At 39.6% G+C, this 17586-nt stretch overlaps 1 protein-coding gene across 4 annotated transcripts in view; it reads right to left on the reverse strand.

Annotated features, from left to right (window-relative positions):
- Nucleotides 1–17586, reverse strand: part of tmem131 (transmembrane protein 131) — a 177892-nt gene that overhangs the window by 116976 nt on the left and 43330 nt on the right. For all 4 annotated transcript variants that reach the window (XM_078222384.1, XM_078222386.1, XM_078222385.1 and 1 more), the window contains 2 exons: nt 17118–17179; nt 11928–11968 (listed from right to left, as the gene is read on the reverse strand). In XM_078222384.1, the coding sequence (XP_078078510.1) occupies nt 11928–11968; nt 17118–17179 (103 nt within the window). The remainder of the gene's footprint in view (nt 1–11927; nt 11969–17117; nt 17180–17586) is intronic.

Below are 17586 nucleotides of genomic sequence, written 5' to 3' on the forward strand. Positions count from 1 at the left end.
GTTCTAACAGATGGTTTCCCTGCTGCAAGGATACAGACAATTGATCCAAATTTTTAAAAATGGACTTCCTCTATAATTCTAACATCACTTAATTTTCAAAGTGGTTACAATCAGTTTGAAGAGAACAGAGAATTAGGAGTCAGTGATTTGGCCCTTTTAGCCTGCTTGCAATTCAATATGCTCATGGCTGATCCCACGACTTTGGCCTCAAATCCACCCCCCATAACTTCAATCAAACAAAAATCTCCGCAAATCTGCCTTGAATATATCCAATGACTGCCTCCACCACTCCTGGGGGAAGAGAATTCTACAGACTAATGACTCAGAAAATCTTAGATAAGTCTTTAAATGTGACCGCCCCCCCCCCCACCCGCTACATTGTAAACTACATCCCCTAGTTCTAGACTCCCTCACGAGGAAACTTCCTCGTCATAATCATCCTATCACATCCCTTCAGGATCTTGCGTTTCAATAACATCACATCTCAGTCTTCTAAACACCAACATGTAATAATGGCCCAATCTCCTCAACCTTTCTTCATTAGATAGCCCCTTTCAACAGGAATTAGTTGTGAACTTTCTCCAAACAGATTCAAATGCAATTATAGCTCAAGGACTTCAAAACTATAGTCTGTACAGCTACAGCAGCACCTCTCCTACTTTTATGCTTGCTTCTCTTAACAGTAAAAACCAAAATTCCATTTGCCTTCCTAATCACTTATTGGACCCTTTGAGAGACACTCAAGACACCTAGATCCCTCTATACTGTGGAGTTCTTTAATCCCACCTTCATTTGAATATACTGCTTTCTATTCTTCCTGTTCAAGTTGAGAAGTTCACATTTTCCAACATTACACACCAGTCGACCAAATCTTTTGCCTACTCAACCCAAATCCCTTGCATCATCTTGACAACTTACTTCCCTCATACTTTGCATCATTAGTAAATTTAGCAACCATGCATTGTTCCTTCATCCATGTCACTGATATAGATTGCAAATAGTTGAGGCCCCTGCAGCACGTCACTAGTTACAGCTTGCCAACCCAGAAATGAACCATCTCTCTCTCAATCTACACTTTCTGCGAGCAAAATCTTCAATCCATGCTAATATATTACTCCCTACACCATGAACTCTTAGTTTGTGTAGCAACCTTTGATGCTGCACCGACTTAATGTATTTTTCCCCATGTCCACTTTGCTTGCCACTTACTCAAAATAATAAATTTAACATTTCCTTTCACAAAACCATATTGACTCTGCCTTATTGTATTATGAATTTTTAAATGTCCTGCTACTACCTCCTTAATAATGGGCTCTCATACTTTTACAGACATTAAAACTATAGTTTTCTACTTTCTTGAATAGGTTTGATTTGTCACATTAGTATACAGTGAAAAGTATTATTTCTTGTACGCTATACAGAAAGCATACCATACATTAGGGAAGGAAAAAAGAGGGTGCAGAATGTAGTGTTACAGTCATAGTTAGGGTGTAGAGCAAGGTAGGTCCAATCAAAATTCTGATGGCAGCAGGGGAGAAGCTGTTCTTGAGTCGGTTGATACATGTCCTCAGACTTTTGTATCTTTTTCCCGATGGAAGAAGGTGGAAGAGTATGTCCGGGATGCGTGGGTTCCTTAATTATACTGGCTGTTTTTCCAAAGCAGCTGTAAGTGTAGACGGTGTCAATGAATGGGAGGCTGGTTTGAGTGATGGACTGGGCTTCGCTCACGATCCTTAGTAGTTTGTGGTCCTGGACAGAGCGAGAGCCATACCCAGCTGTGATACAACCAGAAAGAATGCTTTCTATGGTGTATTTGTAAAGGTTGAAGAGAGTTGTAGCAGACATGCCAAATTTCCTAGTCTTGAGATAGTAGTGGTAGGCTTCCTTAACTATAGCGTCCACATGGAGGGACCAGAACAGCTGGTTGGTAATCTGGACATCTAGAAACGTGAAGTTCTTGACTATTTCTACTTCGCCCCCACAGTCATAGACAGGGGCATGCCCTCCACTATGCTTCCTGAAGTCGATGACCATCTTCTTCATTTTGTTGACATTGAGGTAATTGGCAAAGTACTCGGATGCTGGCTGTTTTAAAAAAAGTCAAATGCAGAAAAAAAAAAATCACAAATTGCACAAAGTGGAAAACTTATGGCTAAAAAGATTTGGATATTCAGTAAGCATGTCATCAAACCTTAAATATACTGAGTGGTGTTTGATGAGCAAGAGGATTGGAATCCTTCACGTTCAGAAAGCTGAGATCACATAGCAACACAAATGTTCCCACACAAGCTACACACAAACCGGCCCCTTTCTTTTGCCACATGAGGAAATCTAAAAGGATTGCGCGCATCCAAAAAATTAAAAAACATTTTTTCTTAAACACAAAATGTAGTATTGTACCAGCCAAAACATTTGAGATTGTCAGCATTCCAAGGTACTTCTATCTTCTAAAAAAAATCACCGGTTAACTATATAATAACAAATGTTTAAACACAACTCAGAATTGTTCAGGTTTAGTAATGGAGTTAAAGGCACTACCGATTCACAAAATGTATTCTTCACTATTTTGTATTACTTCCATTGCTTCAAGTTCAAATTGCCTTGCATGACAAAACTAAACTCTGTAGCTTTTGAGATTTACATGAACAAATATTCTTTGCAGCTACTCCAAAACAAACCAGATTCAAGGGTCTGTCAGGAAGTTAGTTTTAAGACAAATCCCTCAAAATCCTGTCCACATGCAGTCAATGCTGACACAAACTTACAACAGATTCTTATCACTGATAATGTTACATCTCAATACAAAATAAAACTTCTAAATGAGACACATCTCAATTGTAAAATCCAAAAAATCTGCTTAAATAGCAAAAAGTGCAAGTAGTTCATATATGAACTATACGAATGCTGCCTCAGAAAAACAGCCAGCATAATCAAGGACCCCATGCACCACAGACATGCTCTCTTCTACCTTCTTCCGTTAGGAAAAGATACAAAAGTCAGAGGTCATGTACCAACCGACTCAAGAACGGCTTCTTCCCTGCTGCCATCAGACTTTTGAATGGACATGCCTCGTATTAAGTTGATCTTTCTCTATACCCTAGCTATGACTGCAATACTACATTCTGCATCCTCTTTTCTTTCTCCTCCATGTACTCTTTGAACGGTACGCTTTGTCTATATATAGAGTGCAAGAAACAATACATCTCACAGTATACTAATACATGACGACAATAAATCAAATCAAAATCCAAATCAAATCAAAATGAAGGCATCGGTCCAAATACAATGGACAACCTTTACATCAATCCAAAACAATGTTTCAAAAAAAAAAGTGGAAGGCATCCCTGGTGTAGTACTGCACCAACCAGAACACTCGAGGTTGTCACCATTCCAAGGTACTTTTGTCTTTTAAAAAATGCATTTCTAAAGCCTTTATTTCAATCAAGTTTCCAATTGAGATTTACATGAACAAATATTCTTTGCAGCTACTCCAAAAGAAACCAGATTCAAGGGTCTGTCAGGAAGTTAGTTTTAAGACAAATCCCATTTTAATTTTGTCATTCAGATATCTAATTTCTGAACTCTAGAAAAATACATAGATATGGCACAGGGATAGGACTTGGGTGGGAGTGTTGTCAGTGCCAGCTCAATGGGCCAAATGGCCTCCTTCTGCACTGCAGATCAATAATAACCACAAGGGAACTGCAGAGAGATGAATTACAATACAAAAAAATCAATCAATTTTGGTAAACCGCCAGGAAATACCTCTTCGACAATCCCACCCCCTCTACCCCAAACCCCAGGCAATAAGTTAATCTTTTAAAGACTAAAACGGCCACCATCAATTTTGCTACTCCTGACTTGTTCTGCCAAAAAAGCATGAAAGTGGCATGGTCAACATTAGTTAGATAAGGATAGCTACCTAGACCAAAGAAAAGATTTGCACAGCAAATTTTAAGAAATTTAAAAATGCCATGGGAGTTGCGACGCAACATGGACAGCAATCAATTCTGCTGTGATTGTTAGTTTAAAATCCAGGAATTTATAGCTCCATATTTTAAACAATTTCCAAGGAACGAATATTCTTGCACATTCTATGGGTCAACAACATCTTGTTCGTCAATACATCCGTTCATCTTTTGCTACCATAAATTACTATTTTATTTGGATTGGTTTACAAAAGTGGAGTTTACTCTCAATAGAAAACTACTTTGCCAACACTCCTTAATTGCTTGGTTCATATCATAAATAAATGAGCAGCCTTCTAGTGTCTCGCTGTGCTTAATGAGATCTCAAGTAAACATTTATTGCACTACTTGAAAAATCAGAAATAGGAGTTAAAGCAAGTGTCTCTTACATAATGCCTTCTCCCTATATTGATCTCTTCATAAAAGGTGTGCAGGTTAGATGGGTGCCATTAGTGTCCCAAGATGTAGGTTAGGGCAGCACAGAGGCACAGTGGTTAGCACTGCTGCCTCAGCGCCAGGGACCTGGGTTCAATTCCCGGCTTGGGTCACTGTCTGGAGTTTGCACGTTCTCCCTGTTTTGCTATGGGTTTACTCCGGGTGCTCCGGTTTCCTCCCACAGTCCGAAAGGCATGCTGATTAGGTGGATTGACCCGAAGAGGTACCAGAATGTGGCGACTAAGGGAATTTCACAGTAACTTCATTGCAGCGTTAATGTAAGCCTACTTGTTACTAATAAACTTTTACTTTAACTTTAAAGGGGGACCAGCAGGGTAAATATGTGGGGCTAGGGGGATACAGTAAAGGTGCTCTTGAAAAGTCGGTGCAGACTTGATGGGCCGAATGGCCTCCTTCTGCACTCTAGGGATTCTATGGTTCTATGATTCAGAAAGCTACGGCCCAATTATTTGCGAAAACTGCTGTATAGATACATTTTTCTCTCTAAGCGATACCATCTTTCACAGGAAAAGCCCTAATGGGTCCAATATTTTCAACATGGCAGATTACATTGAATTCACACTGCAAGTTATTTTTATGGGTGCCCAGATAAATCCAGTAACACTAGTAATCAAATGAAAATAAAAGACAATTCACAATTATTTGAACAAACATGTGAAAGAACATAGCTCCAGGCCAAAATTCCCAGGAAGGTCAAACAATCTGGCACACCTCTGAATCAACCATGTTTAATACAGTCTGTCTGTTGTCGAGGAAACAGCATTCCTCTATGGAATCAACAACAAAAAGCAAAAAATACAATTGTTCTTGTATATTTAAATTCAAATATAATAGTCAGGAATGTTACCCAACACCATTCACATAAATAAATGAATCGCTGGCAGAGGGCGGGGAGGAGGGGTGGACACTAAAAAAGACCCAATAGGTTTCAGCAAATTGTGGTTTTCAGCAGCCTTGTATTTTAGGAGAACATAATGGAAAGCTCAAAAACGTGGCAGGTTCATTCTATAATGTGCTCAGACCTCAGAGGCACCATAAGAGGCTACATCACATGGATTGATATTTAATGACGGTTACTGTTGCGCAATTAAGCCTCAAGCTGTTCATGTATATCCCCCACTATGTACGAGAGTTGGAGTCAGATAGCATTTTGATTTTATTTATTGTCACATGTATTGTTATACAGTGAAAAGTATTGTTTCTTACACGCTATACAGACAAAGCACACTGTTCATAGAGAAGGAAGGGAGAATGTAGTGTTACAGTCATAACTAAAGTGAAGTTTTTAAAGTTTTAGTCACAAGTAAGCCTACATTAATACTGCAATGAAGTTACTGTGAAAATCCCCTAGCCGCCACACTCCGGTGCTTGTTCAGGTACACGGAGGGAGAATTTAGCATGGCCACTGCACCTAACCAGCACATCTTTCAGACTGTGGGTGGAAACCAGAGCACCCGGGAGGAAACGCACACAAACGTGGGGAGAACATGGACACCACACAGGCAGTGACCCAATCCGGGAATCAAACCTGGGTCCCTGGCACTGAGGCACCATTGTTAATCACTAGGGTGTAGAGAAAGAACACCACAATATGAGGGAGGCCCATTCAAAATTCCGATGGCAGCAGGGAAGAAGCTGCTCTCGAGTCGGTTGTATCTATTTCCTGACGGAAGATGGTGGAAGAGAGCATGTCCAGGGTGTGTGGGGTCCTTAATTATGCTGGGTGCTTTTCTGAGACAGCAGGAATAGTGGACAGTATCAATGGATGGGATAAAGGCAAAATACTGCTGATGCTGGAATCTGAAATCTCGATCTGGAGATGCCAGCGTTGGACTGGGGTAAGCACAGTAAGAAGTCTCACAACACCAGGTTAAAGTCCAACAGGTTTATTTGGTAGCAAATACCATAAGCTTTCGGAGCACAGCTCCTTCGTCAGATGGAGTGGATATCTGTTCTCAAACAGTGCAAACAGACACAGAAATCAAATTACAGAATACTGATTATCTGAAATCTCAGCAGGCCTGACAGCATCTATGGAGAGAGGATAGAGCCAATGCTTCAAGTTTGGATGACCCTTCATCAGAGCCGGATGGGAGGCTGGTTTGCATGATGGACTGGGCTTTGTTCACAACCCTTCTTCCGGTCTTGGTCAGTGCAGGAGCCATACCAAGCTGTGATACATCCAGAAAGGATGCTTTCTATGGTGCATCTGTAAAGGTTGGAGGGAGTCGTAGTGGACATGCCAGATTTCCTTAGCCTCCTGAGAAAGTAGAGGCATCGATGGGCTTTCTTAACTATAGCATCGGCATGGAGGAACCAGGACAGGTTGTTGGTGATCTGGACGCCTAAAAACTTGAAGCTCTCGGCCATTTCTACTTCGTCCCCATTGATGTATACAGGGGCCTGTCCTCCACTATGTTTCCTGAAGTCAATGACCATCTCCTTTGTTTTACTGACTTTGAAGGAGAGATTATTGTCGTCACACCAATTCACCAGATTCTCTATCTCTTTTCCGTACTCTGTCTCATTGTTCGAGATCTGACCCACTATGGTGATGTCATCAGCAAACTTGAAAAATCGAGTTGGAGGCATTAGATTGGCTGCTCGGGCAGGGATGATGTGAAATGAGCAGTAGAGAAGGGAAGAAGTGATGATTGGGAACAGATTAAAGCAAAAAAATAAACAGGAGCAGGTAAACTAAATACACTCAACAAATAGAAAACCATGCGAGTTAATTGGGTATTAAAGGTGATCCTAATGGCATGCTTCTGACCAAATACATCTGCTTGCTATTTCGTGAAATGAATCTTAAACAGCACACACACATCTTACCAGTTTCATCAAGTCTTGTAGATTAGATCACCTGAGCAACCACACCTATTTTTAGATCAACTGTGATAAAATACAAGGACAGCAAATTGCCAGTGGAAAAGAGAATGCCCTGGGATTGGTGTTGCAGATATAGGGATGTCTGACCTACAATTTTCCATCAGTTTTGTCCAAATGGATCTGGCCTAGGTGGATGGAAACAATGATGTGTAGGCTGAACAGTAATTGAATAATGGGAGGTCTTCAAAGGAGGACGAATAGTTTGGATCGAGGAACATACTCTTTAAGGGGTGGGGGAAGATAAGGAGACAAGAAGGTTTATGACAAATGCTAAGTTGCTAACACTGTAGGAAAACAAGCCAAATACAGAAAGTACAGAGCAGATCTAAATTCAAGGGACAAAGAAAAGAGCACAAGAATAGATCAGCAGCTACAATAAAAAAGCAACCCAAGTGTTTCATAAACAAACAGTAAAAGGATAGCCCAAAGACAAGTGTGACAAGCAGGGACCAAAAAGGAAAATGGAGGCCAAGAACACGGTTGATGTACAAAAGGAGTAGTTTGCATATTTATTCACTAGAGAAGATGCTACCAATGTAGCAGTATTGAATATTAGTATAAGAGGTAAGTTGACAACAGGCAAGTCATCCAGTGTATCCTAGTTGGTTGAGTTAGACAAAGGATGGAAATTTCAAAGGCTCAGTCACAACCTTCCAATCCTCTTTAGATGTGGAAGTGGTGCCAGAAGAATTTTACACCCGTTCAAAAAAAAACAGGGAAGGGAAAAATCTGACAGTAGGGTCAGTCAACATGGATTTGTTAAGGGCAAATCATATTTGACTAACCCAATTGGCTTCTTTGACGAAGAAAGAGAGGGGGCTGATGAGGATAGTACAGTTAATAGGTATATGGGCTTTCATTAGGGTATATAACATGAACCACATTATATATTGTTAGCTAAAACCCATGGATATTAAAATGACAGTTGTACTTTGGAAACAAAATTGGCTAAGGGACAGGCAAACAGCTGTTTTTCCCAGTCTGGAGGGATGTAGAAGCTGTATTCTAGAGATTTGTATTAGGATTGTTGACCTTTTTGATATGCATCAATTACAAGGACTTGGGTGCATAGGCCATTATTCAAAGTCTGCAGATCAGATGATAAAACTCAAAGGTAATGAGATTGATAAGAATAGTAACCGACTTCAGGAAAACAATGATAGATCCATGAAATGGGCAGGCAAGAAACTTGTTGTGAAGTGTTTAATTTGATAGAAAGAATGGAGGGGCAGCATAAACTAAATGACACAATTTAAAGGGTGGGCTGGAACCAGAGACCCAGCAGTGTACATATACAAATCTTTGATGGCAGCATATGGAATCCATGGCTTTACTGGAGGCATCAGTACAAAGCAAGGAGGTTATGGCAGAACTTCATAAAACACTGGTTAGGCCTAAACTGAGTGTATTATGCTCAATTCCAGGTACAAAACTTTGGAAGGATGTAAATGTCTTTGGATAGAGTGCAGAGGAATTTTACTAGGACTTCTTTATGAGGAGAGACTAGAGGAAATGGAATTCTCTCTGTTCTAATAAGATAAAATTTCCAGTAGCAGAAGGCTTGGTAGCTACTGGACAAGGTGAAAAGCAAAGGTCCTAGAGGTCATAAAGAAAAAGCATTATGTGGCGAGTTAGTGATCTGAAATATATGCCCGAATTGATGGTGCTATTAGAGATGGATAAGTAATTGAAGCAGAAAAATTTGCAGGGCTATGGGGAAGAGCCGGGGAACAAATTATTTAAATAGCTCCAAGGTCAGCACAGTGTGACAGGCCCAATGGCCTCCTTCTATGTGGTATCATTCCATGATTTTGAAGTTTACTGGAAAGCAGAATCATCTCTCGGGTTTCCTTGGTCTTTAGACTAATGCCTGGACAACTGACTAATTTTAAAAATAATTCATCTTGTCCCCCAAAAATCTGTACATTATATTCTTATCCTTTCAGATAAGATTTGAATACTGTATCAACTCTACAGGCAATATGAAAACTAATGTAGCCCTCTGTATACTAGATGGAGTCTACGTAATGTGGCTGCTGACACACCAAGCATCATGCCAGCAGTAAACTGTACATTATGTTGAAGACTTCTATAATTAAGATTTTTCCACTCGTGCAAATTTTTCTTTTGAGAATATACTTCTTGGATTTCTCATCCAAATTGACATTAAAGGGTTTTTTCTTTTTGCATACTCTTAAAAACACTAAGCAATACAATGCAAGTTGGTGGCAAGCAAGGAGCTGACTGCTGCATTACATCGTATGCAGGGACATTACCGCATAGTGTTGAAGATGACAAACTTATCCAAACGTACAAACAAGTTCAAATGGGAAATGGCCTTTTGAACCATCAACACTATGTAAACCAGTGCTGTGACTTACAGGGAATTGTTTAATTTTGGCATGCTGTGTATCAGATAGGTATAGTAACATGCTGAATTATTCAGAATGTTTGACAAACCAAATATTTCAAAGTAGGTTGTTGTGCCAAAACCAAATTTATTAGATAGCAAGCACCAGAGTTCAGCGTAGAGTATGCTATCTGCAATGAACTCAGCTTAATGCATTTACAAATCAGCAAGGTACAGGATTTAAATAAATCTATATTGCATGGATTTCATTCTTCCTAGTCTGAACACATCTAAAACATTTCTAGCTTCTCCTACTGCAGGCATCATTACCTCTTAAATCTCCACAAGAATTTTCCCTTTGTTCCCTCCTCTTCATTATCTATATGCTGTCCCTCATCTGCAGACTTAAATTCAGCTTTAAGTACCAGGCAATAAACTTTTCATTGTTGCTCCCAACCCATCCACAAACAGCTTCTATGTCAACATAAAAAGTAAAATACTGTTCTTGCTTCAGATTTCCAAAGTGCTGGAAAACCTCAGGTCTGGCAGCATCTGTGCAGAAAGAAACAGAATTCAGGTTTCTACAGAGAAGCCATATTGAACTCAACGTTAGCTAATGAATCTCCCCTTCCTTTAACTCAAAAGAAGGCTGATACATCACCTTCAACCCCTGCCACCAGCTTGGCTCCTTCCCAATTCCACCCTTGAACTGAGATTGTTTGATAACCTCAGTATCTTGTTCTACCCTCAGTCTAGCTTCAGGCCCCACAATAATCTCAGATCTCTCTGACTAATACAATATTAAGCATCTGCACAGTCACTTCAGTCTCTCCACCATAATATCCTTATGTTTGCCTTTTTCACCTTCAGACCCCAACTTTCAAAACTCCAATTGAGCCAATACACTGCCCCACATCAACTCAGTGGCACTTCACAAAAGTCCTCACTGACCTACATGAGCATCTAGCAGCCAAATCCAAGTCAAGGATACTCATCATATTCCTCATGGTAGAGCCTAATCCTGTGTGCAACCCCAAAGTTTACTAGACTTGTAGTAAACCCTTCACTGCTGACGTCGCTCACGTATCATCGCCACTCCAATTGCAGCAGACCATTCAAGTGCGTGAGTCTTACTCAAATTCTCTCCCCAAATTCATCCGCGTTGCCACTTATCTGCTTAAAGTTTAACCCCTGTGCTGGGGTACTACCTTTGCCCATTAATCCAATTGTGAAGGCAGCAGAATGAAACAGGACATGTACCGAAGTTTACTCAGCCTGCTCCAACTCTTGCCTATCTCAAGATATCCCATGGAACCACACAACGCAGTACCTGCAACCAACATCAGAATAATTCGGGGAGGCAAACTACCAAACCCTGTGGGGGGAGGGAAATCAGCTAACGTTGAAGTTAGACATGCAAACGATCAGAAAAGTGGGATCAATCCTTAACCAGCTCCACAATATAAAATATTTTCAAAGAGGGAAATAAATTGACCTGAAATGTTGGAATTTACTTGTCCAGAACAGTTTAATATATTTTGGTGCTCAGTTATTTCTCCGCAACTGAACTACATATTTGCATCAACCCAGGAATTTTAAATGGGCGTACAGGTTTACACAACTAAATTTTTGAAGATTAAAAATTCCGCTTCAAGTAATTGTGTGTAGATAGACTGTAAGTCAGTACTTTTTATGCCTTCAGATTGTATGTCATGAAGTTGGTTCTGCTTTCGGGCACACTGAAGAACTCATGCACATCAACATATAATTCGGAACGGATGTTCCTGGATCCAGTCACTATTTATTTACATAGTTGCAAATCAGGCCACCATGACGTTATATCCCATTGTTTGTCTCAAAATATAGCAATACCATTTGATAAGGGCTAATGGGAAAGTTAACAAAGATCTATGTTAAGATTTTTCTAACCTGGAGTTCAAATTTGTTAAAACATGAACTCCTGACAGCTTTAGAGATACATAAAGGGCTTAATGAATGCATCAGAAATCGCAAATCTAGGCAATAAGTAATGAAGGGCATCACACAAAGGTAGTCATGACAAATTAGTTTTTCAAACGGACGAGGTTTGGGGGAAAGCAGGAAATGGGAAAACAGTGGATGGCTGAAACCACAAGTTTACAAATTAAACCAGAATGAAATCAAAATACACAATTTATCTTTCAGAAAATTAAGAACTTGTTTTTAAAATTTAAACTTTGTCTTGGGATTTGTCATCATCTGGCAGAAGGAGCCAAGATACTTACGCTTTCTGTTGATATGAACTGAGGCCCATGTCGGACTCTGTCTGCAAATACACAAAAACAAACTTAATAAGTCAATGTCTAAGCCATACAATTATTGAAAGCAGCCAACAGCCAACCCCCCTCCCCCCCCCCCCCCTAGTTATAACATATGAATGATGAACAAGCAATTGACATTAAACATAAAAAGAATACAAGAAAAGGAATTACAAATAAGGTCAGTGACATGGCTCACAGGGGTCTTTGTTAAGTGAAGCAGAGTAGCAAGATATTGATTCTTCCTCATTCTTTGCGAACTGTTCATCACAGCAATTAACAGAGATGCCGAGTGGAGAACTGGCACTTCTCCCAGAAGGAAATAAGTTCTTAGCGCTCAGCTATCGATTACCACTTGATTTTTAAAAAACTGTAGCTACCAAATCAACAACGTGGGAGCAATTAGAAACAGCACTCATGGTATGCTCCTATTAAACCCAAGTTATTTTTGGCTGTCAAATCCTCCGAGGTTAATGCATCGAAATAACATACATTTTAAACAGCCAAGTTTTATTTTTAAAAAATAAATGCACTCCACTTGCATTGTAACATCTTTCAGAAGGTCAAGTATTTTCATGGTATAAAAGGTTGTAAGTGAACATGCCTACATAGCACGATGGGTTACCACAGGCACATTAAGAATTCCAGTACCCCCACGTCCAGGGCTCACCCACAAGAGGAGCCATTCTTTCCACGTGCAACGTGTCAAGACAGCTCAGGATCTTATCAAGTGACCCCTCAACTCTTCTAAAATCCAGTGGAAACAAGCCCAGCCTACCCAACCTATCCTCAAAAGACTACCTGCTTATCCCAGATATCAATTTAGTAAACCTCCTCTTAACCATCTCCAATGCATTTATATTCCTTATTAAATGAGTCCAAAACTTCATACAATAATCAAGATGTTTGCCCTGTATAACTGAAGTGTAGCATCCATACTTATGTTCAATACATCTAATAAAGGAGAACATTCCATTCACCTTCTTAATTACTTGTACCTGCATACTAACTCTGACTCATGCACTAGAACACCTAGATCCCTCTGTACCTTGGAATTCTTATTCTCCATTTAAGTAATACTCATCCTGCCAAAGTGAACAACTTCACATTTTCCTACATTATGCGCCATCTGCCAGATTTTTGCCCACTCTATCTATACCCATCTGCAACCTTATCTCCTCTTCACAACTCCAACTCTACAAACAAGGGCAACTCTTAGTCTCCAAAACTAGTCTCTGTGGCCCAGCAGTCATTCATTTGTTAAAAGATCACCATGATGCAAGGATGGACCCACCAGCCATTGCTAGTTTTGCCAGTGCTGTCCATGTCTCAAGAGCACGCCAACAAAAGCAAAATATCAGAGGTGTTGGGAATAGAGGTCAAGCAGCATCTGCGAAGAGAGACCATGTTCCGATTGTGATCTATCAAAACCGGCAAAAGGTCACCAACCTAAAACGTTAATGCTGTTTTATTTCATTTCATTTAACCTCACCACTGATCAGATTATTTCTTTTCCACTCCGCTACCACCATCCATGGTCCTATCAATCAAGCTCTATAATACTCTAAAATGCTGTAAAATATGTTTTTAAAAAAGGTACATTGTGGTCTGGTACAGATATAATGATTTGATCAATATTGTAAGAGACAGGATCCTGTTATTTAAGAACTATGGAATCAGGACATACATCAAGTAGTCAATTCTCTCACTAGAATCAGGTTTATGTAATAAATTCTAATATTTCAGTAAAGCATAATTGGTGATTTTCTTTAAGTTTGCCCATATGAACTGTAAAAAAAATTCCAGAATAATTATGCTTTCTCTGCTGATTACAGATCGATGTTTGGTGATAAATAGGACAAATGAGGCACTGAATTAGGATTAAAAGTATCAAAATTGCAAAAAGTGTAATTTCCTTCAGCTCGTGTTAGCACGGGTACACACAATTTTCCACCCAAAAGATGGCCCCACGCACCTTGAGCAATGGAATTATTGCGCAATATCCTTTATACAAGCCAGCATTCACTTCACAGTTTCCTTTATAATAGGAAAACAAACATCAAGAACTCAAATCTTTCTGCTTCCATACACATTTCCTGGTTGTATGAACTTCCTCTATGTCGGAACTTCTTGCCCATCACATTTCCCCATATGTTTGGTGCGGAACAAACAGCTGCTTTACCATTAATAATGCAACATTTCCTGAATTACTGGATTGGGCAACAATTATATTTTATTTCAAAACACTTGGCTTTAAATTTTAACCGAGCAATCTTCAGCTTATTATACCCCAAACACTTTAAATTGTTCCTCATTCTCTTCCACTTTTTTTTTTGCATAATCCATTGGTCTGGCCTTTTTGTAACACCGAACAGTTTTAACTGGGTAAAAGTGCAGCGAAGTACAATAATTATGAGGAAAATATCCCTTGGATACGGTCAACATTTACACGTGGCCAGAGAAAAAGGAGAGAGAGAGAATTTGGGGTGGCTAATGATAATCATTAATGGCTGGGAAAAGTTGCATTTCTACTCCTCCTTCCAATGGCACAGAAGACATCTCCACAACTGGACTCAACCTTCGCTACAACGCATTCTGCCAGTGGAAATTTTCTTCTCATGCTCGTAAGTTTCCGTAGGACTCTTACACCAACTCAAAAGTTTGAAGTTCAATAATACCAAAGCATCAACTTGCTGCAGCCTTAGGGTAACTGTGCCATATTCATTTCACTTTTGGTTGGCTCTCATGGAGAATAGCACCAAGTTTATTTCGCTGAATTACAACCAAACAAAAGGTTTACCAGAGTTATTGAAAAATTGAAGTGAGCATTCGATGGAATCTGCAAGTTCTAGAAATAGACACCAATTATATTACTACTTGTCATTGAAGTATAATTGTGCAAATGGTGTCACACAGTGACCCCAAAGTCATTTTATACAGTCTGAAAGCAACACACAATTCCAATTACAATAAATCCCAGAGTTTATGAACTCCACTCAATGCTTGCTACATTGGAGAGAGGTCAGAATTTTTACTTTCATAGAATCCCTACAGGACAGGAGGCAGCCATTTGGCCCAGAGTCTGGACCAACCACGATCCCAACCAGGCCTTATTCCCGTAACCCCACTCATTTACCCCGCTAATCCCCCTGACACTAGGGTCAATTTAGCTTGGTCAACCAACCTAACCCGCATATCTTTGGACTGTGGGAGGAAACCGGAGCACCCGGAGGAAATCGACACAGACACGGGGAGCAAGTGCAAATTCCACACAGACAGAGACCCAAGGCAGGAATTGAACCTGGGACCCTGGCGCTGTGAGGCAGTAGTGCTAACCACTTCAGACAGAGTACAATCAAATACTCTTCAGTACAAGCAGCCACAATTAACAGTTTTACTTGCATTCATAGTCTGACCATTTGCAAGCATAATAGCAAACTGCGGAGTGGTATTGTATGATGTCAGTAAGCATCTTTTAAGAAAAAGTTTAGTCATCTGTCAAAGAAAAACAATTTAGCTTATTCTTCAAACAGAAAATGTTCTCAGTCTCCAAATGTGTTTTCTCATGAAGGTTTAGCCCAAAGGCCCATGTAACTCATTTGGCTGCAAGCCTAGCTGTCATTTTTTGTTTAAGTGAGGAAAACTGCAAATTTACATGAAAGGGAGACAGGAAAATCAGCAGTTAGTGTAGGTGAAATCAAAATGGCCTAAAACTAAAACAGCTCGAAAGGGATAAAACATACGCTTCTCAATATGGTGTGACTCTCAGATTAACAAGTACACTACTCGGTTTCAAAAGAATATGTGCATACAAAAATACAATAAAAACGTGATTAAAAATTATGCTTTCAAAAATCACAAATTTCCCAGTTTTAAATGCCTGGTTATGGTGAGGTACATATGGCTATTTGATGTGTTTTAAATCAGGTTTATATTTCTCATTGCAATTTTTGAACAAGAGTGTCAATCAAGCAGGATAGCAAAAGCAGCTCAACTCAAAAATACAAAAATTAGCTTTAGGTTGTATTGAAACAAATCTGAAATGTGTCTTTACTCCATATTACCACTTGGCAATTTAAAGTGCCACACCTTAGCCAATGTATAAAATTTCAATAATTCATAACAGAATAGGATGTTTCGGCCATTCAGCTCCTCAAGTCTGTTCTGCCTTTCAATAATAAGGCTGACCCAATTCATGACCAATGCTGTTTTCCTGCCTGTCCCCCATGACCTGCCATTCACCTGTCAATTAAAAATGTCTAAATAGGCCTGGAATATATTCAATTGCCCAGCCTCCACTGCTCTTTGGGAAAGAGAGAAGGCTAACAGCCCTCAGAAAAAACAATTAACTCAGCCTTAAACGAGACACACCCCCCCCCCCCCCCAACCCCAAGAAGAAATAATTTAGTAGCATCTACCATGCCATGCCCCCTCAGGATCTTGCATGGTTCAATAAAATCATCCACAAAAACAAGAGGTATGGGCCAATCTTTCCTCATAAGAAACCACTCAGCCCAAGAATCAGCCTAGTTGAATCTTCCTTGAACTGCTTCCAACACAACTCCTCTTAAGCATGAAAACCAAAGCTGTACACAGTATTCTACGTATAGACTCGCCAGTTGTAGCAAGACTTCTCTACCATTCACTAGTAGTATGTCGAGACTGTTACTGAAACTAAACCAAAAGTCACTTGTTAATATTTTTGGTCAAGGAAAAACAGAAAATGTTACATTAGAGAAAAGGACAGCAAATACCTTTGTATTGCGCCATTGGAAGAAGTCCAACATTAAGGTCACACAAAAAAAAAACTAGGGCACCTAAAGTTTAAAATAGGACAACTATAGAATGAAACAAACTACTGAATGGCTGACAGGGCATTATGAAGCATTAGCCAAAGCTTTCAACTGGGATTGCTGTCCTGTATGTTTTCCCTGGGATCCAAAGCAAACAATACAAACTTTAACAAATGCCACAGGTAAAATTACTCCGTGGCAAGTCTCATTTGTTACTTTATCCATGCACTACTAGGTTAATGTGATGTTGTGCAAAACATTATGTTTAACTTAAAACAACATTTGAGGATCCAAGACGACAGGCAAATTGAAACTTTGATAAAATATTTACAAGCCATGTACAATTTGAGTTGTAATAACATACCTGTAACAAGCCTCCTTCTCCGAAGTGTAGTATCTCAATTATGCTTTCTGACTGGATAAATGCTGGGAAGAAAATAAAAACTGTAAATATTTTATTCATTCTCCGTACATTTGAATGTGAAACACCATGGTCGAATGCCAGAATAAGGTGACAAAAGCAAGTTGCTAAGCAAGACGACATCATAATAGTACTTTAGGAGTGATGCGATATTAAGTGATGCAGTAGTTTGCCTGTTGCTGGAGACTGCTCTCTGAATTGGTTATAGCTGTTACTTTAAATGATGTCATAATAGGTTAGGTACCATCTCATTAACCCAAGATTACAGTGGTTCCGAGGGCCACAAATACAACATTTATGTCTATGCATATTTATCAGGCCAGCTTTACAAGGAATAGACAATACAAGTAAACCCACCCAATCAGGTAGCAATTAAACAAAATTACTGATGCTACTGCTTGGCCAGAAGTCA

The sequence above is a fragment of the Mustelus asterias genome, chromosome 10 (genome assembly GCF_964213995.1).
Source record: "Mustelus asterias chromosome 10, sMusAst1.hap1.1, whole genome shotgun sequence".
Lineage (NCBI taxonomy): Eukaryota > Metazoa > Chordata > Chondrichthyes > Carcharhiniformes > Triakidae > Mustelus > Mustelus asterias.